The 25,848-nt window shown below is 38.2% G+C and overlaps 1 protein-coding gene across 10 annotated transcripts in view; it reads left to right on the top strand.

Annotated features, from left to right (window-relative positions):
* ARB2A (ARB2 cotranscriptional regulator A) overlaps nucleotides 1-25,848 on the top strand; it is a 466,145-nt gene that overhangs the window by 22,143 nt on the left and 418,154 nt on the right. For 3 of the 10 annotated variants that reach the window (XM_051853996.3, XM_089313035.1, XM_070056471.2), the window contains exon 2: nucleotides 12,566-12,689. The exons of 4 other annotated variants lie outside the window; for them this stretch is intronic. In XM_051853996.3, the coding sequence (XP_051709956.3) occupies nucleotides 12,584-12,689 (106 nt within the window). In that variant the 5' untranslated portion in view covers nucleotides 12,566-12,583. Of the gene's footprint in view, nucleotides 1-12,565; nucleotides 12,690-17,787; nucleotides 18,038-25,848 lie in introns of all 10 variants that reach the window. 3 more of the 10 variants (XM_089313033.1, XM_089313038.1, XM_089313034.1) reach the window with 2 other exon arrangements.

Here is a 25,848-nt window from a genome sequence, read left to right as displayed (position 1 = left end):
TTAAATATACTATCAATAAATAAATTATGTACAACCAGGGTCATTGTATATGACTGTACATGCACACATTAACACACAAGGCCCTTCTATGTGTAATGCCCATACAAGTTTATATAGTAATTAACACCAGTGAATTTACTACCCACTGAGAGTCAGGACACACACTGTAAATAATGTGCATTTTCTTGTGTGCTTCTCCCCTGCTTGTGCATGCCCTTCGCTCTTTCCCAGTGGTAATGACTCTACTGAATTTTGTATTGATTTTTCTTGTAGTGTTATTAAAAATTGTGACACCAATAGGTTGTTTAGTTTAATTTACTTTTGAACTCATTATAAATGATATCATACTGTATGGAGTCTTCTGAGATTTTACTTACTCGCTAATATTTTAATAAAGTTTATCCACATTTTTGAGTGTTAATTGTGCTTCATTGATTTTTACTGCTGTGTAATATGTGCTCTGTTATACTACAGTGTTCTGCTCTGCTAGAGTTGGACAGCACTTCATACCATCTGCTGGAGCCAGACTCTCAGATGATACCCAGTGAGCCTGGTTTCTTGATACTCATTCCTTTGTATAGGCTCCTCCTGCATTGAATAGGGCTGTCCTCTGTGCCAGGAGAGTGTCACGGAAGTGATGGTGAGACTTCTGTAGCTAGCCCTTGCTCTCCAGGATCGATCTTTCTAGGGAAAGCCAGCAGCCACTTCGTGGAGATACTCAAGTAGACCTAAGCCCACCTGGGAGGAACTGACACCTGCAACAACAATCAGTGCCAATAATTTATCCGTGTGATTGAATAGTCTTAACATGCATCCCCCAGCCCCAGTCAGGCCTTCAGGTGATATAGAACTTGCCAGTATTTCTTGACTATAATTTCTTTCACCTGAATGAGGCTCACTTCGTTGAGCACCTCCCAAGTTTTTGATCCATAGAAACTGTGGGAGATTATAAATATTTACTGTGAGCTACTGTATTTTGAAATAATTTATTATATAGGTATTGATAATCAATGAAGTGTTTAAAAGATACAAACATTTTTATATCTGTCTCCTGTGTATATAAAAGTAGTAGACCAAACTATGAGATTGTTCTGTGGAAGACTATGAGAATATTTAACTTGAGAATCTCATGCCTTTTTTCCCAAAGCTATTTCAGTAGTTTATTTTTTCATCAAAAATATGATCTTTTATTTGTCTCCATTCTTTTTAACACTTGATATTGTCATACTTCCTAATTTTTCTTGTCTAATGAATGTTAAATATCTCATTGTGGTTGCATTCTCTGTCCAACATCATAATAGTAATCTCTAGTACTTTCCACTAAAAATATTTAAAGCTTTCTTTCTTTATTTTAAAAGACTTATTTATTTGAGAGGCAGAGTTACAGATAGAGAGAGAGGGAGAGACAGAGAGGTCTTCCATCTGCTGGCTCATTCCCCAAATGGCTGCAATGGCCAGGGCTGGGCCAGGCTGAGGCCAGGAGCCAGGAGCTTCTTCCAGGTCTTCCATGCAGGTGCAGGGGCCCAAGCACTTGGACCATCTTCCACTGCTTTCCTAAGCCATTAGCAGAGAGCTGGATCAGAAGAGGAGCAACCAGGACAAACCAGCGCCCATATGGGATGCTGGCACCACAGGCGGAGGGTCAATCTCTTATACCATAGCACTGGCTTCTAAAGTTTGCTTTCCGTATTTATGCTCTTAATCCATTTGAAATTGATTTTTATGTGTGTGAGAAGTAGGTATCTAATTTCTTTTTTTATTAAATCATTTTCTAAGTTACTGAGACATCTGAGCTTTCCCCAATGAAATGATTGTACTATTTCTGTTAAATAGATTGGTAATATGGCTCTGTTTTAGAGTTCAGTTCTAATCATCAATTTGTTTATTCCAGTATGAATGACATATTTTCTTAGTTATTGTGAAACATCATAAGACAACTATCCCCATCATATTTATTTTGTTTGAGAGTATTTTATCTGTTCTTTGTCACTCTTCCATATAACATTTTTTATAAAGATTTTATTTATTTATTTGAGAGGTAGAGTTGTAGACAGTGAGAGAGAGAAGCAGAGAGAAAGGTCTTCCTTCCGTTGGTTCATGCCCCAGATGCCTGCAACGGCTGGAGCTGCGCTGATCCGAAGCCAGGAGACAGGTGCTTCTTCCCGGTCTCCCATGTGGATGCAGTGACCCAAGCACTTGGGCCATTTTCTATTGCTTTCCCAGGCCACAGCAGAGAGCTGGATTGGAAGAGGGGCAGCCAGGAGTAGAACTGGTGCCCATATGGGATGCTAGCACCGCAGGAGGAAGATTAACCTGCTGTGCCACGATGCCAGCCCCATATAACATTTTAAGTTCATTGTTCAAGTTCTGTGAGAGACATTTGGAGTTTGAATGGAATTGCCTACATTAATCAGAGGAAATTGATGTCATCACAATGTTGAGTTTTTCTATCCATGAGTATGGAATATCTTTTCTTTCTTTGAAATATAAAAGAAATAAATTATATTTCAATCTTCTTTAATATCTTTCAGTGACATTTTATTGTTACCTGAATATAGGTTTAACATATTCTTTGTTAAATTTGTTCTAACCATATACATTTTTGCTTTATAAATGGTGTATTTTTTAAAAAAAATACTGTGCTTTTTACTGATAATCATTATTTATAAATACACTGACTTACATATATAAATTTTTAACTACTTGCTTAATTCTCTATTTTGTCAATAATCTAGAGATTCTTTTTATAAAAATTTATTTTCATTTGCATTTTAAAGGCAAAGAGAAACAGAGACATTTCCTCCATTCAATGGTTTACTTCCAAAATGCTTACAGTAGTCTGGGCTGAGTTTGGCTCAAGCTTGGAGCCTGAGAAAGGTCTTCCACCTGGGTGAGTGGAATCCTAGTACTTGAACCATCATCTACTACCTTCAAGAGCCTGCATTTAGCAGGAAACTGGATGAGAACTGGTTTACGTCAGAATGTAAATCAGGCACTCCAACATGTTATGTGGGCATCCCAAGTAGCAGCCTAATCACTGAGCCAATTATTGTTTTTTAAAACAATTTTTTATTTTGAAATAATATCAAACCTACAGAAAAGTTACAGAAAAACAAAAGAAAACTTTTTCCAAAGTTTTTGACATGATGTCAGATCACCTTGTATTTCCTCAAACAAGGAATGGCCACGTAACTACAATAGATCCTCAGAAATCAGGAAACTAACATTGCTACATTACTGCCATTAAACCACAGGTTTCGGTCAAGGTTCCATTCAAGGTTTACTAGGTTTTTCAACAATAACCTATGGCAAAAAGATCCTGTCCAGAATTACACTATGCTTTTTATGACATCTAACCATTTAATCCTGGCATTTAGTATAACATATATGTTCTAGAATTTACACTATAAAGAAAAAGCATGTAAAAGAGCTGCTTATACATTTCAATTTTACACTTCTGTTATGTACATTGGGTCCAAGGTTCTTAAAATATTGTGTACACATACATACATATATATAATTGGATAGTATATTGCTTTCAAAAATATCTTTAAATATAGGAAGAGATTATCTCATTTTTGTGCAGGTATAAATTTTATACTTAAGATGATTATTGACAGGAAAGGTCTTAATCCTGCCTTGTTGATACTTATTTTCTAGTTTTATTGTAGTTTCTTTCTCTCTTAGAATCTTCCTTTGTGGTTAAGTTATTTTCTCTAGTAGTATACTTTGAATCCTTATTATTTTTGGTAAGTCTATTAAAGATTTTTGCTTTGTGGTTACCACAAGGTTTACAAAACAAAATCTTTTGTTTTTGAGAAGCTGTTTTGAAATGGTAGCAGCTTAGCACTGATTATAAAGACAGGAAAAGAAACAAAAAAGGGAAAGAGATGAAAATACTAATAAAAATGGTAGAAGCTACAGGTGATGTGTTCTTCAGAGTGACCTAGGGAAGTGTCTAATAAAGATAGTCTGTCTTTATAAGCCTCTTCCCACAGCCAGGCTAAGACCAGATGCTTAGTCCTATGGCCACCAACTCCACAATGCTAGATCATACCTGGAGCCCATAGCCCACTGAACTAGCATAGCACAGGAGAAGGACCAAAGCCCACACTGCTATGGGCTGTCCACTGCTGAGTTGGACTCATAGCTCAGTGCTGCTTTAGCCTGCCACAGGTGATACTGGCTTGGGTCTCTATTTGGCACCAGGGGAGGCACTGGCCTGGGGATGGGAACTGTTTGGATCTGTCCAATGTTGAATTTTATCAGCCCAGCACTGAGTTCCAAGACACAACCCTATGGTTCCTTGCTCTCTGCAAGGTTGGGCGAGGGATGATGAAGAAAGCCACTTGGCTGCCCAAACTGTTAGTAGGCTGCATCACACTGGAGTCTCCCAGTCACTAAGCCCTTTCCAGTCTTGGACAGCCTTTTTTTAATTTATTTAAGAGTTAGGGTTACAGACAGTGAGAGGGAGAGACAGAAAGGTCTTCTGTCCGCTGGTTCACTCTCCAAATGGCCACAATGGCTGGAGCTGCGCTGATCCGAAGCCAGGATCCAGAAGCTTCCTGTGGTCTCCCATGCAGGTGCAGGGGCCCAAGGACTTGAGCCATCTTCTGTTGCTTTCCTAGGCCATAGCAGAGAGCTGGATTGGAAGAGGAACAGCCAGGACTAGAACCGGCACCCATATGGGATGCTGATACCACAGATGGAGGTTTAACCTACTGCGCCACAGCGCTGGCCCCATTGAGTTATCATTTTTATAATAACTAAGAATGTTGGTATATTTTCATGTGGTTTTGGCCATTTTGTATATTTTCTTTGGAGAAATGTGTTTTTGTGTCATTTGCCCACCTTTTAATTGTGTTGTGTTTTTATTGTTGAGTCACCAGAGTTCTTTATCTGTTCTGGATATATCCTGTCTCTTAGCCTCAGAACATTTTTTGTTTTATGTTCAGAAAGACACATAACAAAGTATAATATACAACTTGAGTTTTTTTAGAAGCAAATGCTGAGACAGACTTTGGGGTGCAAAATGTTTATTAAAGATAAGCACTTAGTAAAGGAAGGAGAGCAAGATTGGTCGAAGGGAAAAGTTCATGTTACATGCAGACCTGACAAAAACATCCCCCAATCTGGCAGTGAGTTCTAGAGCAAGTATTTTTGTTACATTTGTGCTACACTGAGCCAAAATGGCTGGGCCTTCATATTTCCACTTGGCTTGATCACTGCCAGAGAATCAGCAGGGGAAATTGGGGCATTGAGTGAGGCAGCACTCTGTACTCAGGTCAGCTCTGGAGTGGTAGACAGAGGCTGTTTGCTGTCTGCACCAGTTGTCCTTGAAGGGGCTGCTGGGTGGTTTGTCATGCTGTCTGACACGTGCATCTTATATTTTAAAATCTTGGTTGAATCTCAAGTTCATAAGGTTTAGCAAAAATGCTAGTTGGACATGCTTATAGGATGAGAGAATTTCATGCTGATTTTGTGAATATTTTATTACTGCTATTTCATGGTATTGACTATTTTAAAATCTTCTGAAGATAGTTTCTACTTAGTTAATGTGGCTTAGAATTGAGTACATTTATAAGATTATTTTTTTTTTTTTTTTTGACAGGCAGAGTAGACAGTGAGAAAGAGAGAGAGAGAGAGAAAGGTCTTCTTTTGCCGTTCGTTCACCCTCCAGTGGCCGCCGCGGCCGGTGCACCGCGCTGATCCGAAGGCAGGAGCCAGGTGCTTTTCCTGGTCTCCCATGGGGTGCAGGGCCCAAGTACTTGGGCCATCCTCCACTGCACTCCCTGGCCACAGCAGAGAGCTGGACTGGAAGAGGGGCAACTGGGACAGAATCCAGTGCCCCGACCGGGACTAGAACCTGGTGTGCCAGCGCTGCAAGGCGGAGGATTAGCCTAGTGAGCCACGGCGCCGGCCCAGATTATTTGTGTTTTATTGTTAATGTTTATCACAGTCTCTTAGGTAGCTTTTGTGACACTTACATTTGATTCGTGTAGAAGAGACTTTGGACCAACTATTTCCTAAAATTTTGAGCATGGCATATTATTTTTTGAAAAATTTAGATTTATTTGGAGCAAGTCACTGCTGCCTTCTAGGGTGTGTGTTATCAGGAAGCTGGAATTGGAAGTGTAGCTGGGACATGAACCCAGGCCCTTACGCATGAGATGTAGCCCTCACAAGCTGTGGTTGATGACTGTCAAACACCTGCCCCAAACCTGGTACGTTCCTGTTCCCTGAGTGTAGCCAAGTGACGCCATCTCAGGAGTTTCTTGTTTCTGTGAACTGGCCTGATTTTGTAGATCTTTATGGGAGTTTGAGTACAATTTCATTGGAACCCAGTTATTTTTGATTTTATATAGATTACTAGTTTTGTAAAGAGATACAGTTAGTTGCAGAATGCTTTCATGCACATTCTCTCTCTCTCTCTCCCTCTCCCTCTCCCTCTCCCTCTCTCTCCCTACCTCTCCCTCTCTCTCCCTCCCTTTCTTGAGATTTACTTGATGTATTTGAAAAGCAGAGGCCGGAGTGGGGCAGGGAGTGGTGTGAGTGAGTGAGTGAGTGTGTGTGTGTGTATGTGTGTGTGTGTAGATATCTTACATCTACTAGTTCCACTCCCCAGATGGCTGCAGTGGGGCTGGGTCAGTCCAAACGTCTCCACATGGGTACGGGGACACAAGGACTTGGGCCATCTTCTACTGCTTTCCCAGGTGCATTAGCAGAGAATTGGATCAAAAGTGGAGAAACAGGGTCTGAACTGGCACCCATATGGGATGTGAACATTGCAAGCAGCGGCTTAACTTGCTACATCACGGTGCTGGCCCACATTCTTTCATTTAATCTCCAAAGTACCCACCCTCATTTTTATTATTATTTCCATTACTTAGTTACAGAAACCTTCTCAAGGTCACTTAGCTGCTGAGCGGTGGAACTGGGATTAAAGCCTCAACTTCTCATTCCAACCTACTATATTATGATACTCAGGAAATTAAGGATGATTTTAGATAGTCTGAGATAAGAATGTTTTCCTAGTCTAACTCAACCTTGATCCAGTTATGATTGCATATAGAAGCCATCATTTTCTATGTGCCAGAGGTCATGTTACCCTGGGCTTTGTTTTCTGTATCTGCTCTGGCCTCTTACTGTTGCCTCAGAATTATACACTGTCCAGTGTTATTATGAAACTAACTGGCCGGTGCCGCAGCTCACTTGGCTAATCCTCCGCCTGCGACGCCGGCACCCCGGGTTCTAGTCCCAGTTGGGGCTCCGGGTACTAGTCCTGGTTGCTCCTCTTCCAGTCCAGCTCTCTGCTGCGGCCCGGGAAGGCAGTGGAGGATGGCGCAAGTGCTTAGGTCCCTGCACCTGCATGGGAGACCAGGCTCCTGGCTCCTGGCTTCAGATTGGCACAGCGCCGGCCATGGCAGCCATGGGGGAGTGAGCCAACAGAAGGAAGACCTTTCTCTCTGTCTCTCTCTCACTGTCTAAAACTCTCTCTCTCTGAAAAAAAAAAGAAACTAACCTTTGCTGATGAATAGCCTGGGCATTTTAATTTTCCTCATAGATCTTTGGTACTGATGTCACTTACAAGTAGGCTATTTTGGGCTTGATTTTTAGAGCCAGCTTACTGAGTATGATTCTTTGCGGTCAAATCAGAACCTGACTAGTCTTGGGGGCCTCCAAGAATTAGCCCGATATTACTTATTCTGCAATATATTTTACAGTTTGATTGATGCAGTCAGAATGTGAGGTGGGAAGGGCTTCTGTTGCAAAATTGCCTGTATTTAACTTGTATTTAGTACCTGCCTAAAAAGAAACAAATGTAGAAAAGTAAGGCTTCTGTGTATCTTTCTATTTTTTTGTAAGAGCTCATGCTGTATTTTTGAGCCAACAGGGCAAATAAATATTCCACTGCTTCATGTTTTGAAATGCTGACTAGATAAAGATTACACATGACAAGTTATTTATAGCTTTATTTATACATAGTTGATTCTCTGTTGGAATCATAGAAAGGAAGAAGATATGATAATTGCTTTGTGTAGTTCACAGAATGAAATCGCAAACTGAGATGTTTTGAATCTAGTTTGTACTGTAACCATTTCTAGGAAACCATATTTAAACAGCAGTGGTTATCATGAAGTATATACCATGTCAACTGTGTCCCTATTCACATCAGTAAAAACCTTCTTCCACTTTATTTCCTATAACCTAACCTCCATCAGATAATGCCAAATAAACTATGTCGAGTGCACATATTAATATATATCAAATATACCAAACAGCCTGCTGGCTGCATTTTCAGTGGTGTTTATCTGTGGTCATGCAGGTTATAACTCTGAATTTTTATTAGGAAAACTAAATTGAGAATTTATAATGTTCCTGATTTAGCTTCACCAGCTGTGCCACAGCCATGGAAAATAACTCAAGAGGGTTAAAATCTAACACAGTGTATAAGAGCAACGGACAAATTGCTTTTGCTTCATGCTTTCTTGCTTTGCATCTCGTACTATAACGTTTAGGGTCACATGTAGTAATCAGTAGTCTCCTAACTTATATATCATCATGGCCTTGACTTGCTATTTGACGTTTTAGGTTGTCTCATACAAAATAAAAGTAATTATAGTTGGTATTTACTCTTGAGAATCTAGAAAATGACTGTAGCATTAACAATATATTTGTGACTTTGCATTCATTAAAACATAATTAAATACTCATATAAATTATTCTGTTTGGGAATCAATTTGGTGCCAATGATAAAGTATGGGTGGGAAGGAGGGCAGGATGGGAAGTATCACTATGTTTCTAAATCTGTACATATGAAATACATGAAATTTATTTACCTTAAATAAAAATTTTAAAAAATAGCTTATATTTAGAAGAAATACTATATTAAAAAAGGAATGGGCTAAGAAATTCCAGAAGGCCTGTAGATAGTTCATTTAATAGTGGAATTGGTAGCAAGGGGTGCTATGTGGAAACTCTTAGGAAAATTTCTCTTTTAATTTATGATACAGTGTAGTATGATAAACAGTTGCTGGTGGAACATGTACATAAATTTGTGACGTATCAGGCTAATTCCTCAATGTAAATCGATACCCCTTACAAATATTGCTTTGTTGGAACAGTGTTGTCATTATCAGCCTAGGTTTGATGTATTTCATTTTTGGCTGCTTGTCAGTTCAGTTTGGCAATTAAAAAGTAAGCCCCCAAGCAGTGACCCTCTCTGTTTTACTCACAACTACACTCACAGAATCTTGCAAGTTACCTTTGCTGTAGTCTAAGATATGTTTCTTGAAGGAATATAAGCTCATTGTTACACATCTCAAATTTATATAATTTTTACTTATTCACAGAGTAAGAGCTGCCTCAATGCCAAATTAAAATGTTTTCCTGGTCAAAACTAATTTTTTTTTTTTTTATTTGGAAGAGTTACAAAGAGAGGTAGAGACAGAGAGTCTTTCATCTGCTGGTTCACTCCTCAGATGGCCACAATGGCCGATAGGAAGCCAGGATCCAGGATCCTCTTCTGGGTCTCTCACATGGGTGCAGGAGCCCAAAAACTTGGGCCATCCTCCACTGCTATCCCAGGCCGTAGCAGAGAGCTGGATTGGAAGTAGAGCAGCATGGACTAGAACTGGCGCCCATATGGGATGCCGGCGCTTCAGGCCAGGGCTTTAACCCTCTGTGCCACACTGCCAGCCCCCAAAAGTAACCTTATATTCTAGTAATCCCTTTTAGGCAATCTCATATACCATTGAGTAGTAGTAATACAACTATCCTAGCAATGGTTGGCCCTATACTATTCTATAATATTTAATTCTCAACTATTAATATATGAAATGTAGGCCACATGTTATAAATACGGAAACTAAAGATTTTTTTTTAAGAAAGCTTTTATTTAATGGATACAAATTTCATAGGTAAAGCTTTAGGAATATAGTGGTTCTTCCCTCCCATACCCGCCTTCCCACCCCCTTCCCGTCCCACCTCCTACTCCTTCTCCCATCCCATTCTTCATTAAGATTTGTTTTTAATTAACTTTATATACAGAAGACAAACTCTATACTAAGTAAGGATTTCAACAACTTTCACCCTCCCACACAAAATGTAAAGTACTGTTTGAAAACAAGTTTTACAGTTAATTCTCATAGTACAGCTCATTAAGGACAGGAGCAAGTGCACAGTGACTCCTGTTGTTGATTTAACAATTAACACTCATATTTATGACATCAGTGATCACCTAAGGCTCTTGATATGAGCTGCCAAGGTTGTGGAAGCCTTTTGAGTCCACAAACTCTGTCAGTATTTAGATAGTGGAAGTTCTCTCCTCCCTTCAGAGAAAAGTACATCCTTCTTTGATAGCTCCTTCGTTCCACTGGAGTCTCACTCACAGAAATCCTTTATATAGAACATTTTTTGTAACAGTGTCTTGACTTTCCATGCCTGAAATGCTCTCATGGGCTTTTCAGCCAGATCCATTTGTGTTAAGGGCTGATTCTGAGGTCAGAGTGTTGTTTAGGGCGTTTGTCATTCTAAAGTCTGCTGTGTGGCCTGCTTCCCATGTTGGAACACTCTCTCCTTTTCAATTCTATCTATTGTTAATTACCAGACATTTGGTCTTATTTATGTGATCCCTTTGACACTTAATCCTATCTATATATGATCAGTTGCACACTTTAATATGATCACCTTTACATGTAAGATGGTGTTAGTGCCACCCAGCTTAATGGGATTTGGAGTCCTATGGCAAGTTTTCAGCTTTACCATTAGGGGCAAGTCTGTGGGAATGTGTGCCGAACTGTACAGCTCCTCTCTCTCTTATTTCCATTCTTATTTTTTACTGGGATCTATTTGCAATTGATTTTATACACCTATGTTAAGTAAAGAGTTCAACTAATGGGCTTTTCAAGTCATTGTTTCACATAGTATCAATTTCACTTCTACAGGTTTTCTTTTAGGTACTCTGTTAATTGTAACAGATCAGAGAGAACATACGTTATTTGTCGCTTTGGGACTGGCTTATTTCACTAAGTATGATGTTTTCCAGATTCATCCATTTTGTTGCAAATGAGCAGATTTTGGTTGTGTGTGTGTGTGTGTTTTTTTTTTTTTTTTTTTACCTCTGTGGTATTCCATAGAGTACATATCCTATAATTTCTTTTGTTGATGGGCATTTAGGTTGATCGTATGTCTTAGCTATTGTGAATTGAGCTGTAACAAACATGGAGATACAGATAACTCTGAAGATTTTGAATACTTAAGGAACTTGCCACAGGCCACGAAATTGTTATTAAGTGATGAAGCTAGAATTCATTTACAACAATTAAAAAATATAAGCTAATGTATGTTGATATGAGCATTTACTTATGGGCCAGACACGATACTAAATGTTTTACATTTAACCTCACTGTAACACTGTGATGGGAGCATGACAATCATTTCCATCTTATGAATATGGGAAGTGAGGCCCAGAGATGTTAAAGAATTTGTCCAGGTACCTTGATTAGTTAATGATGGAGAAGGGGACCCTCCCTCTTAAATAACATCACCAGCAGTTGGAATTGAGATAAGAGCAGCATTTGGAACATTCCTACTTTAAAAATACTAATTTTGTTTTGCAGATAGTTGCTACTATATTCTGGAAATGCCTTTGTATTTAAAGATATAATGGACCTCTAACCGCATACTGAATGTGCTTTGCAGGTCACAAATCTGTTGGGTTCCTTAATCAGAGTTGTATTCAGTCTGGCCTTATTAGTGTCATGCATGTAGTTTTTATGTAATTCCATTAATGGCCATTGATTGATTAAATTAAAATTTCCCTGTTGTGTTTTTTTTTTCTTTTCTACTTTGCAAATAGTATTTTGTTTTCCTGTTCATCCTGTTTGTAGTTTTAATGTCTTCTCTTTGGCCAAAGTAGAGTACAATTAGATTTTAATAAATCATAATTGTATATTGTGAATGTTTACTAGAGTGCCATTTATAGAGTATGACTTCCAGATATTACTGTAATTTCATTTTTAAAAGAGCATTTTTTCCCTTAAAGTTGTATTTTAATCAGAGGTACTTTGTAAGCACTTTGTTATTTATGTATTTTTCCTTTCTTCCTGCAAGTTCCAGGAGAAAGATATTCTGATTTTTAAAATGGTACATATTTACAGTTGGTTGTAAAAGAAATCTCAAGTTTTTGAAGCAGACTGAAGATATTTTTAAAAATCATTAGGTGATAGGGAACTAAAATTAAATATTTAATTTGTTTAAATTCAGTTCAGCAAACGTTAGGTTTTTGTATGTAAATGGTATTGTGTTAGCTGACACAAGAAATTCAGTGGTGACAACAATTTGATACCTTTATTCCTGGAGCTTGTAAGCTGTTAGCTGACCCGGATAAATACACAACCCTAATGCAAAAGTAAGCAATGATAAGTACTATGGTATAGGGATCAACAAAGTACAATGGGAAATCAGGATAGAGAGAGTAATTCCCACTGGGAGGATCTAGGAACTTCTCATGGCGTAGATAGGATTTGAGTAGAGCTTAATTTATTGCTTTCATTCATTCTAGACTGTCTTCTGAAGATTGATGTCTATTTCCTTGAGCTCTTTAATTTTATTGCCAATTTGGATAAACGTGGCACAAATGCAGCAGGGAGGTCCAGATGAAAAAGAAAAGACCACAGCACTGAAAGGTACATACTTAATTTGCTTTTTCAGGAAATATTTAGGTGACCTTCCATTCATTTCACTTCTAAAATAAAACTATTGGTACTTAGCCATTTGCAATTATTTGCATCCCTCACAGTAACTATTGCAGCATCTGAGTTGTAGTATGTGCTAAGCAAACAAATCATCTAATCAAGTAGTTTTACAGATATGAGAATTATTTCATTGAGGTGTTTTATTTAACTTTTTTATAGTTTTTATTTATATAAAGGGAACAGATTTCATGTATTTCATATATACAGTTTTAAGAGCATAATACTTCCTACCCTACCTTCCCTCCCTCAACCCTTTCCTTTCTTTCTTATTTTGATTTTATTTTTTTTTTTGCTTTTAATTTTTTTAAAAAAGATTTATTTATTTGAAAGGCAGAGTTACAGACAGAGAGAGAAAGAGATAGATAGATCTTCTATCTACTGGTTAACTCCCTAATGGCCACGACAGCTGGGGCTGGGCAAGGCTGAAGCCAGGAGTGAGGAACTTCTTCCAAGTCTCCCATGTAGGTACAGAGGCCCAAGGACTTTAGCTTCCTGCTGCTGCTCTCCCAGGTGCATTAGCAGTGAGTTGGATTCAAACACATCACCCATATGGGCTGTCTGTACTGTACACAGTTGCTTAACCTGCTGTGCCACAGCACCAGCCCCCTTTTCTTTTAATTTTTACAGTGACATATTTTCTATTTAGTTTATAATTGCAAGCTGAACCTTCCACTAAGTGAAGAATTCAAGTAGTAAGTAGAAAAACCACTGTTCCTCAAGAGTGTGGACAAGGGCTAAAAACAATAATCAAATTTCAAAATGTCAGTTTTGCTCATATACTTTTTTTTTTCACTTTATATATTAGTTACCACAAATCAGAGAAAACATATTTGTCTTTTGGGGACAGTTTTATTTGCTAAACATAATAGCTTCCAATTGCATCCATTTTGTTGCAGAAGGTAGGATTTCATTCTTTTTATTGCTGAGTAGTATTCTATCATGTATTACCACAATTTCTTTACCCAGTCATCAGTTGATGGACATCTGGGTTGATTCCATATTTTAGATATTGTGAGTTGAGCTGCTATAAACATGAGGGTACAGATAACTCTGTCACATGCTGATTTCATTTGCTTTAGGTAAATTCTCAGGAGTGGAAAGGCTGAGTCATATGGTAGATCTTTCAGATTTCTGAAGAATCTCCATATTGTCTTCCATATATATATGGTGGTACTAGCTTACATTCCCACCAACAATGTATTATGGTACCCTTTTCCATCTTCTTATTCAAGGTCATACATTTAATGATAAAACTAATACTTTAAGTGTTTTGAATCAGGACTAGTGCCTAACTCATGTTTTTGTTGATTGGGATGTCACAGAGGGTTAGGATAATGATCTACCTATTCCTGTATTCTGTCTTTGGGGCACTGGCACTAGGGATATTTTTTGAAAAGTCTTCCATATTAACACTTTAGAAGTGATCTATCTTAGACATTTTTAGGGAATTTTGAATTCTAGACTTTAAAAAAAAAATCTGCTATCTAAAACAATTTTACTCCTAGAAGAAGTATTCATTGTTGAACTGCAAGGTGTTTTCATTATCAAATATTTCAATCTGTCTCATGGCCTGAACAAGGTAAGATTATCTAAGTAACCTGTCCAGGCTCTCACAGTTACTTTATTTGATGATGGAAAAAATATCTTAGGGATTTTCTAAATGTTGAGATACCAACTATCTTGTTCTGTTTTTTTTGTTGTTGTTGTTATACAGAATACCACAGATTTGGTAATTATAACGAGCAGAAATTTATTGGCTCACAGTTTTGGAGGTCCAATATCAAGGTGTGGGAATCTTGCAGGGGTCTTTTTGTTGCATCATCTTGTGGTGGAAGAGTCAAGAGAAAAAAGTGTTCTGAACTCACTCTTTTATAATTGTGCCATCTCTTAAAGGTCTGACTTTTCAATGCTGTTCCAGTGGCAGACACATTCCCACATAAATTATGGAAAGGAAAAACATTCAAATGCTCACCAGGGCTGGCAGGTGATAGGGTTGCCTTTTACTTGATTCATGGTAGAGTCTATCTGGTCTTGCAGGGTTCTAAGATATGCTTTGTAGCAGATGTTCCAGTTGAATATGTACCATACAACCATGAGACAACTGCTTCTCTGAATCCTTGTTTGCTGCCCCACCCTGGTATTTCAGCCTAGATAATAAGGATACCCCAAGAATCTCTTGCCAGCTTCTTTTATCATGAGTGCCTCAATGGATATAGGATAAAGCAACCAGGTTTTTATCTCAATTTGTGTCGCCTTGTCCCTGCTTTCAGAGGTAATGATCTCTTCAGGGAATGGCATAAGTAGCCCTTACTTAAAACGGTCAAAGATGGTTAAGAAGTTTGCTTTTTCCAGGTTTTCTAGACTAAGTCTTTACTAGGAGAGACCACGATGGCATGGGTTAGATTGGTAGCAAGTGTATGGTGATGAATTGACAAATTCTGGATATATATTTTTATAAGGAAGAGAGGGCATGTGCTGCCGATATAGTAGACATATACATTAGAGAAGAAACAAGCCTGTAGGTTCTTGGTTGAAATTGATGTCATTATTTAAATTTAAAAAATGGTAAAAGTAAATTGGGGGTGGTGGTGGTAATAAAAAGGCAAGGGTTGGGTTTTAGACATATTAAATTGGGGTACTACTTAAACAAGAAGTTGAGTCTGGAGTTTGGGGGAGTTTGGGTTAGAAAATCTGGGGAAAGTATTTGCATGGAGATAGTATTTAAAGTCATAGTCTTAACTAATACCCCCTAAGTTGTTACTGTAGCTAGATGAGAGAAGAGGACTAAAGATTGAACCACAGGCACTTTGACCTGTAGGGTAGAAAGATGGGAGAACCAACGAAAGAGTCTGAAAAGGAATTTCTAGCAAGATAGCCTGAGAACCAGGAGTAAAAGGTACACCCTAAATGACAAATGAAAAAGACAAGGAGTAATTAAGTCATATGATGTGGAGGTTATTAGTGATCCACAAAGACTTTAGTCAGTTGATGGATATGAAAGCCTGAGTAGAGAACTTTGAGTAGAGACTGGGAAGGTAGCTGTAGGCAGTCCTACAGCAGCAGTTCTTACTGCATGCTTATGTGCTGCTGGAATGATCCAGCACACTCAAGGTGATTTAGTAATGAGGACAAAGAATATGTGTGAGAATTTCCATCCATATAAATGTGCTGGGCTTCCAACTAGATAGATTTTGTACATCTTCAGCCTTGCTTGATAACTTGAAAATTTGAACTCCTGTGTTGTGGTTATAATTTACAGTCCCACAAGCAATATTGAGTTCAGATTGAGTTTCTGGATATTTTGGTACTAGCTTCATGTAAAGAGAGTATATTCCTAGATAGGTTCAGCAGATAGAACTATCTGTATTCAAACTCAGATTTTTTCTGTTACTCATGGGCGTGATGATTAGCTTCTCCATAGCTTCTCTTTTTCTTTATTCACACAAAGGGAATAAAATAATGCTATTCATGTGGGGTTGTAGGGATGAACCCATTAAGTGCCACATTTTCAATTCTGTGAATATTTCAACAGCATACTGCATATTTCAAAGTTACCATAAGTGATTTATTTATTGCTCATTTTAAATCTTTATAGGTGTCCTCTATATATGAGATGATGGGACATAATGGGTTAATGGAGGAGTCAGATTGTGAATATTAGAAAAATAAAATGGCAAATGCATAGTAAGGTAATTTTAGAACAAATTGGCAGACTGATAAAACTTTATTCCTTCCCAAACAGGAAAGCAATTTTATTCTTGTTTCTTCAAAACTGGACTATGATTCATGAGCAATGAACTGAGGATGATTACTGACTACTGCTCATTAGAAGATTTCACGTTTATGTGACAAGACCAGATAGCTGAGGAGGATTTCATTTTTTCATAAATGGGAAAAGTGCTTCAGATAATGGCATAAGTGGTAGAAAAAATCTCGTAAGATTGTATTAATGGGCAGAGAATTGGCATGTAAAACTGAAGGTGGACAGAGATAAAGCAATGCATCATGGAAGAAAGTTTAAGCTAGTTTACTTAAATGATGATGATAATGAAGATGGCAGGAGGGTGATGATGATGACTTATTAAAGGAAGAGTTCATCTGTTTTGGAGATGGCAATGGAGATAGGCTCATAAGGAATTCTTCCGTTTCTCAAAAACATCAACTTTTTCCTTTGGTGGTTTACAGGGTTTTATCTACTGAGACTTTAGTGATTGGTTAGACCCATTTTTGCTATGTTTCTCAGAAAATGTTCTATCACCAATCTTCTTAGGGCATGTGAATTTTTAGTTTTAGTTTTAGTATTTTATATACTACTAACCCCGATGCCTATACATTGCAATCACATCTTTATTAAAAATTCTTCTGGATGTTAACATATTTTAAAATTGAATTAGTATGATAGTCTTGATTATTGTTCATTAGATATTACTCTTCCTTGCTTTTGAGGGAAGAGTGTATTTCCCATCCTGTTGGTAAAGGTTTTGGCCAAAGTGATTTGCTTTGGCCAGTGGGTTGTTAGCTGGCCTGAAGCAAGCAGAGCCTTGTACTGTGCTCTGTGGTCTGACCTGTCAGCTCTTGAGCTTCTTCCATTCTCCGTGCAAAGGACTTAGCCATTAGTCTAAAGAGGATATAAAACATATTGGAACCAACCTAAGGTCAGTCTGCAGCTGGGATCCTGAAACCTAGAGCTTAGACTTCAGGGAATTAGATTCAGTGATTTTCAAATACTGAGCTTGCCTTGCAGTGCTTGGACAAACTCTATTTGGACATGATATATTGTTATATTTATGTATTGCTGGGTTATATTTGCTAAATTTTTATTGAGGATTTTTGTATGTATATTTGGAATGTATATTATTCTACAACATTCTTCTAAAATTGGTATCTGGTTTCAGTATCAGGATAATGCCGGCTTTAAATGAGTTGGTAAAGGGCCGGCACTGTGGTGCAGTAGGTTAATCCTTTGTCTTCGGTGACAGCATCCCATATGGGTGCCAGTTTACTCCTGGCTGCTCCTCTTCCAATGCAGCTTTCTGCTATGGCCTGGGAAAGCGGTAGAAGAAGACCCAAGCTTGGGCCTCTGCATCTGCATGGGAGACCCAGAAGAAGCTCCTGGCTCCTGGCTTCGGGTTGACTCAGCTCCAGCTGTTGCAGCCATTTGGGGAGTGAACCAGCGGATGGAAGACCTTTCTCTCTGTCTTTCCCTCTCACTGGCTGTAATTCTACCTCTCAAATAAATAAATATGTCTTTAAAAATAAATGAATAAATAAATGAGTTGGTAAGTACTTCCTGCTATTCTGTGTTCTAGAAGAGTTTAATGTACAAATAGCATTTCTTTTTTAACTGTTGGATAAAATTTATAGGCAGTGCCATCTGGGATTATTTTTTTTTTGCTGCTTCTTTTACCCATTTGTAAGAAGTTTTGAAGTTTGATTGTAGTTTGTTTTCTAGATATAGGGCTATTCAGATTATCTGTTTCTTCTTGAATGAGTTTTGGCAGACTGGTTGTTTAAGGAATTTTTCCATTTTACCAAAATTGTTGAATTTATTAGCATAGTATTTTTCTTAATTATTTCCCATTACTTTTTCAGTGGCCTAGCATTTACCCCCTGATGTTAATAGCTTGTTTGTTTTCTTATTTCCCAGCTCACTGGTCTCATAGAGCATGCATTTAGCCTAGTTATGATGCTTGTGTCCCACATAAGAGTGCTTGGATTCCATTCCAGGCTCTGTTTGCTGACTCTAACTTCCTGCCAATGCAGACCCTGGGTAGCAGTGGTAAGGACTCAAGTAATTGATTTCCTGCCACTTGTGAGAGAAATACGGATTGAGTTCCTGGCTCCCAGCTCCTGTCTCTGGCCTTGGCTCAGCTCCACCCTTACAGGCATTTAGGAGTAAACCAGTGGATGGGAGCACCTGCGCATGGTCTCTCTTTCCCTCTCCCTGTAAAGCGTGGTCTCTCTTTTCAAGAAACAGCCTTTGATTTTACTGGCTTTTGTCTATTTCTCTGTTTTCCCATTTACTTGATTTCTATTATTATTATTATTATTTTCTTTCCTCTGCTTATTTCATTTTAGTTTGTTCTTTTTTTCTGTTCCCAAATAGTTTAGATAATTGATTTGAGAACTTTCTTGCTTCCTCATATAAGCATTCAGTGTTATAAATTTTCTTCCAAATACTGCATCCCATGAATTTCAACATGTCACTTTTTCCATTCAGTTCAAGATTTAAAAAAATTTTCCTTTCAATTTCCTTTTGGTAGTGTGTGGTTTTGTGTCTAGTAAGCAGGTATTTTCAAAATAGATTTTTTTTTTTTTAGTGGGAGGTAAAATAGCAAGGTTTATTAGGGAAGGGACATCTGTAAGGATGGATGGGCACCTCTCCAGACAGAGCCTGAGAGGGTACCCAGTCGCTCGGACTGGGGTGGGGGGAAGGAGCGAGGTTACATGGTTGGGTGGAGAGATAACACCTGCCCTGAACAGGCGGGCGACTCAGCATAGAGGCAGAGGGCTGAGAGCGCAGTCCGGTTGAGGCTGGGGGTTTTTAAGGAGATGGGTCTCACTTCCCCACCTGTTCCTCTTGGAACAAAGGGCTTTTTGGATGCAAATGTTAAGAAACTTCTCCCTGAGTTTTGCAAAAAAAAGAGTTTTCTCTTGAAGGTCTGAAACAAAGGACTTTATGGATGCAAATGTTATCAGACAGGAGGAAGGGAGCAGGGTGTTTGACCCTCATTGATTTTTAAGTTAATGAAATATTTTGTGTGACTGCAGTCATTTTAAGTTCAGTGAGAGTTGTTTTATTGCTCACAACATGGGCCATGTTGGTGATTTGTGTTGTCTGGTAGAATGTTATGTAAATGTTAATTAAGTTGAGTTGATAGTTTTTTAAGTCTTTTATATCCTTACCTTTCTTTCTTCCTTTTTTTTTTTTTCAAGATTATTTATTTATTTATTTGAGAGGTAGAGTTAAAGACAGTGAGAGGGAGAGACAGAGAGGTCAGTCTTCTGTCCACTGGTTCACTCCCCAAATGGCTGCAATGGCCGGAGCTGAGCCGACCAGGAGCCAGGAGCTTCTTCCAGGTCTCCTACACGGGTACAGGGGGCCAAGGACTTGGGCCATCTTCTACTGCTTTCCCAGGCTATAGCAGAGAGCTGGATGGGAAGTGGAGCAGCTGGGACTAGAACCTACGCCCATATGGGATGCCGGTGCCAAAGGCAGAGGATTAACCTACTGCATCACAGTGCTGGCCCCTACCCTTACCTACTTTCTGTATGCCCACTTGATTAATTATTATGAAAAGAACATTAAAGTGTCTAGTATAATTATGGACTGGTTTAATTTTCTTCCCAGTCAATATCAGTTCTTTCAGTTTTTTAAAGTACTTTTATTTGATACATACACATTTAGGATTATTACATCTTCTTATTGAATTAACTCCTTTATTATTATGAAATGTTCTTCCTTTTCTCTGATATATTGTTTTTTGTTTGAGAACTGTTCTCTTTATGGTATGTACTCATATAGCTACTCTAGATTTAAATTTGGTTTGTGTTTGCATGTTGTCTTTTTCAGTCTTTTTTTTTTTTTAATTTATTTATTTGAAAGGTAGAGTTACAGAGACAGAGGCACAGAGAGAGAGAGAGGAATCTTTCATCTGCTGGCTCACTCCCCAAATGGCTGCAAAAGCCAGAGCTGGGCTGGTTTGAAGCCAGGAGCCTGAAGCTTCTTCCAGGTCTCCCACGTGGGTGCAGGGGCCCAAGGAGTTGAGCCATCTTGTACTGCTTTCCCAGGCCATAGCAGAGAGCTGGATCTGAAGCGGAGCAACCAGGTCTGGAACCAGCGCCCATATGGGATGCCTGCGCTTCAGGCCAGAGCGTTAACCCACTGTGCCACAATGTTGACCTTCAGTCTTATTTTTAACTTTTCTGTATCTTTATATTGTAGCCACTATATAAATGAGTCTTGTTTTTTTGGTGACACTACCTTTTAATTGGTCCTAGACCATTTATATTTTTGAATATCTCTTATTGTTTCTGTTTCTCTGAAGAACCCTAATACACAGCTCAATTTTTATAAACCTAAAACTGCTCTAAGAAATGAACTGTTAATTTTTAAAAATCCAAAAGAAAGTAGATAAAAAGAGTAAAACTAAAATGAAGAACAGATAGTACAAACAAAAGAGACATCAAAATGGTCAAATTAAACTCCACAATGTACATATAATCCTAGATTGCTTAATGATGAATATATTCTGTGTATCAGGCAAATTTTTGTTGTGCAAACATCATAGAGTGTACTTTCACCAGCCTATATAGCCTATTACACACCTAGGCTAACTGGTATGTATACCACATAAAGGGTCTAGCCTGTTATTCCTAGGACTATGATGAAGTAAGAACAACATAAGATTATTTCAAGCACAAGAGAAAAGGATACGATCAAGAGATGCAGTAAACATTAGATGTGTGTGGCTGCTGCCAGTGTAAGAGGGCGTACTGTTTTATACTAAACTTATTTCTTTCCAGTGGAAGCAGTACAGTCTGATTAATGATAAAAAGTATGATAAAGATATAAACCAATAATATAGTTTATGATAAAATATTATATGCTATATATAATTATATGTGCTATACTTTTATGAGTGGCAGCATAGTAGGTTTATTTAAAACAGCCCTACTACAGACATATGAGTAACACATCATACTAAATCATCACTAGGCAGTAGGAAATTTCAGCTATATTATACTCTTAAAGGGACCATTGTTGTATAAGCATCTTTATAAACACCGTTTTTATTTAAAATATTTTATTTTTTTGAAAGATAGGGAGGGAGAGAGAGAGAGAGAGAGAGAGAGAGAGAGAGAGAGATCTTCTATCTGTTGGTTCACTTACCAGCTGGCTATAACAGCTGGGGCTGGGCCAGGCTGAAGCCAGGAATCTGGAACTCCATCCAGGTCTCCTACGTGAGTATAAGGGCCCAGATACTTGGGCCATCTTTTGCTGCTTTCTCAGGCATATAATTAGCGAGCTGGATTGGAAGTGGAACAGCCAGGACAAGAACCAGTGCATATGGAATGCTGGCCTCACAAGCAGCGGTTTAACCCATTGTGCCACATCAGTGACCTTCATTATAAGCATTCTTAAGTATACAGTTCAGTGGCATTAAAGGCATTCATGTTGTTGTGCAATTAGCACTACCGTCTACCATCTAGCTCTAGAACTGTTTTCACTTTACAGAAATGAACTCTATGCTTGTTATATGATAACTTCCATTCCTCTTCCTGGAGCCTTTGGGGGCTACCATTCTACTTCCTCTTTCTATGCATTCGATGACTCTAGTTCTTTCATATGTGTAGAATCATATAATATGTGTCCTTTTGTGATGACTTATTTTACTTTCTGTGGTGTTTTCAGTGTACATTCACACTGAGTCAAAATTTCCTTTTTTGTTAAGGCTAAATACTATTCCAGTGTATGTATATACTGTTTTGTTTATCTATTTGTATGAGCCATGGTTTTCCAGAGAGAAAGAGGCAATTGTGTATGTGCGTGTGTGTGTGTGTGTGTGTGTGTGTGTGTATATATATATATATATATATATATATATATATATAAAGGGATTTAATATAAAGAATTGGTGAGAAGTAAACAAGGGTGCAGTCAGTAAGCTACTGACCCAGGAAGAGAAGATGATGTAGTGGTTCCTGTCCAAATCTGAAGGACTGGGATTCTGGAGAGCCAATGGTGTAAGTTCTAGTCTGAGTCTGAAGGCAGAAGACCAGTGTTCCAGCTCCAAGATCACAAGCAGAGAGGGAATTCATCATTATGCAGCTGTTTTGCTTGTATTCTGCTTTCCCCAGTCTGCCATTTCAGATGTTAATCTCATCCAGAAACAACTTCACAGAACACACCAAAAATAACCTTTAACCAAATATCTGGGTACTCTACGCTCCAGTCAGATGACACATAAAATGAACCAGCAAGCCATCCATCCGTCAATGGATAATTGGGTTACTTCTCCCTCTGCTGTTGCAAACAGTACTGCTATGAATGGTGGTGTATGGATGTCTGTCTGGGTTCCTGGTTTCAGTTCTTTTGGTTTGAAAATGTATTTTTATATAGCTGTTGCATATACTTTGTTGAGGTTTAGAATTCTAGTTACTGAATTATTTTTATCACCAGTCATGTTTTAGAAAAAATAGTTGTGTCACATGCGATGCATATTTAGATTAGATTCAAATCTGTATTTTGTAGATTGAAGGAATTTTTCATTATGCTCGTTTTTCTTGCATGATTCACTGCCTTTAGAGTAAATTGAAAGTCTATAGTATTGCTTTTCTTTTTACAGCACAGAAAAATGATTTCTGACGATTCCTTTCTATATGTCTTCTCAATGCTAATTAAATTAAAAATAACTATGTCAGATTCTTTGGTTGACAAGAAAAGTTTGAGAAGTGCCTTTTTATTTAGGTGTCAATTATCATTCAAAGGAATGTTTTGAACAAAGTAAATATCGGGTTTTGTATTGATAACTATTCTTTATAACAGGAGATGGGGGTACGGAACATTACAGGGCTGATGTGGCATATACAGTCAGCATGGTGATTTTGAAGGAGCACTGAATTAGGTTTTAGGAGATATGTTTATTTTATTAATCCCACCTACTATTAGGCTGTAATTTTGGATAAGCCATTTTTCCTTTCTGAGTTTATTTCCTTGTTTGAAGACAGTGAAGATGATAATACTTGTTACTATTTCATAGTTATGATGATCAAATGAGATTAATGTTTGTAAAAGGCTCTGACATCTTTAAAGCGACATGTAGATGCAAGGCTACATTTTGTGATCTAAGCTAGTGAAATAAAAAGTGAGTATTAAACACAAGGGCTTACTTAGATATTTCTGTGTGTTTGATTAGTTGTGTCTGAGTTTTCAGTTGTAGAAGATGACTGTGAAGAAATCTGATTTTTCAAACCAATTTTTGAAAGTAAAAGCTTCTATCTTGCTATCTTTTGTAAAGATTTATATTGTCTTCAGAACTTTGCTAGTGAATTATCAGTATATGTCTTTTTTTTTTTTTTTAAAGAAAGATTTATTGGAAAGGCAGAGTCACAGAGAGGGAGGGAGGGACACAGGGGAAGAGAGAAGTCTTCCACCCTGTGATTCACTCCCCAAAAGACTTCAACGTCTGGGGCTAGGCCAGGCTGAAACCAGGAGCCTAGAATACCATCTGATCTCGTATATGGGTGGCAGGGGCTCGGGTACTCAGGCCTTCTGCTGCCTTCGCAGGCACATGATCACGGAGCTGGATCAGAAATGGAGCAGCTGAGACTTGAACCAGTGCCCACGTGGGATACCTGGCATCACAGGCGGTGGCTTAACCCGCGTGCCACAACACAGGCCCTAGTATATGTTCTTTATATGTGTGCATATTATGGGATATTTCTGTTTTACTAGCGTTGCAAACCTTTTTTATGTTGAAGATGGTTTGTTGTTGTGTGAGTTGAGGGCTGTTTGATACTGGAATTTGAGGAGTACTAAGATATGATTTCTTTTTATTAAGATTTTGATGGCTTAACTTTATGCTCTAAACGACTAGAGACTAGAGGTAGACAAAATCCTTTTCTGTAGTATATTTTGAGATTGTTCCATGTAGATAGATTTATTGTATCTCTAAATTAGAGACACAAAGTGTTGCTTTTGAGTTACATTTATAGGAAAAAGAGTAGTGTATCTTCTAACAAATCCTAGGAACTTTTTGGCTTTTTGAATTATAATGAAGAAACTAAAAACTTACATATATTTATAAAGATTTATTTTATTTGAAAGACAGGGTTACAGAGAGAGGTAGAGACAGAGAGAGAGAGGCAGAGGTTTTCCATCCTCTGGTTCACTCCCCAAATGGCTGCTTTTGCTGAGCTAATCCAAAGCCAGGAGCCCTGCACTTCCTGGGTATCCCATATGGGGGCCCAGGGCCCAAGGGCTTGGGCCATTCTCTGCTGCTTTCCCAGGTGCATTAGTAGGGAGCTGGATCAGAAGTGGAGCAGCCGGGACACAAACTGGTACTCATATGGGATGCTGGCAATGCAGGCTGGGGCTTTAACCCACTGTGCCACAGTGCTGGCCCCAAAACTTATAAACTTAAATTATAAAATATGTAAACTTAAAACTTAAATTATAAAATTAAATTAAAAATTAAAATTATATTGAAGAAACTAAAAAATAAAATATTTTATTCTTGATTTGGCAGAAGTTATTTCATATCCTTTTGTGATAGAATAAAAAATTTTCTTATTTTGAAAATGGCTGTGGTGACATATAGTGAGAACATATACCTCATTTTAATGTGAGTTTAAATTAAATTCTTGTTGATAGACTGATTGTAGGTCAGGACGGGAAAGATACCAGATAAGCCTGGAATGTTTTGTAGTAACACAAAGTAGGGAAGTGCTGAGAAAACAAAAAGATGGGAGCAGGTCAAAGGGACACAGGAGGCAACCCATAGCTTACAATAGTCATGGCTGGAACTGTTTGAGAAACAAAATAAGTGATAGCATATTGGATTATAAGCTGAAGTATACAGTAAATATCCACAAGTACCTACCGGAATAGTGATTGCATAGTTGTGTAAAAGGAGAGAGAGAGATGGACCTTCATACGGATTTATGAACAGATGGTCTTTACTTCAGGAGGTAGAGGATAATTCCCCCCATCCCCCCTTGAGACAGGGACAGATATGGAAAGACAAAAATCATAACTTTATACTGGATAATCCTGCCAGTACTGCCTTTTACTAGGTGTTGAAGGTAAACATCGCCAGTTATGGCATTGTAGATATCATGTCCCCTTGCCATGATGTGAGGAGAACTGAAGTTTACCTCTGTGATATTCTTTGCTAAAACTCACAACACTAGTATAATCACAACAACAAACTTCAAACAGGCCCAAAGTGAGAATAATTTTCCAGAATAACTGACCAGTATTCCTCTAAGCTGCCAAGATCATGGACAGGAAGTCAGGGCTGGGAATTGTAACAGACTGGGCAGAGATGGGGAGGAAATGACAACCACATGCAGTATGGATCCTGGA

This window comes from Oryctolagus cuniculus, chromosome 14 (genome assembly GCF_051225735.1).
Source record: "Oryctolagus cuniculus isolate XC-2025 breed Fujian yellow rabbit chromosome 14, ASM5122573v1, whole genome shotgun sequence".
Lineage (NCBI taxonomy): Eukaryota > Metazoa > Chordata > Mammalia > Lagomorpha > Leporidae > Oryctolagus > Oryctolagus cuniculus.
Note: the sequence above shows the minus strand (reverse complement) of the source record. Positions and strands in the feature narration are given on the sequence as shown.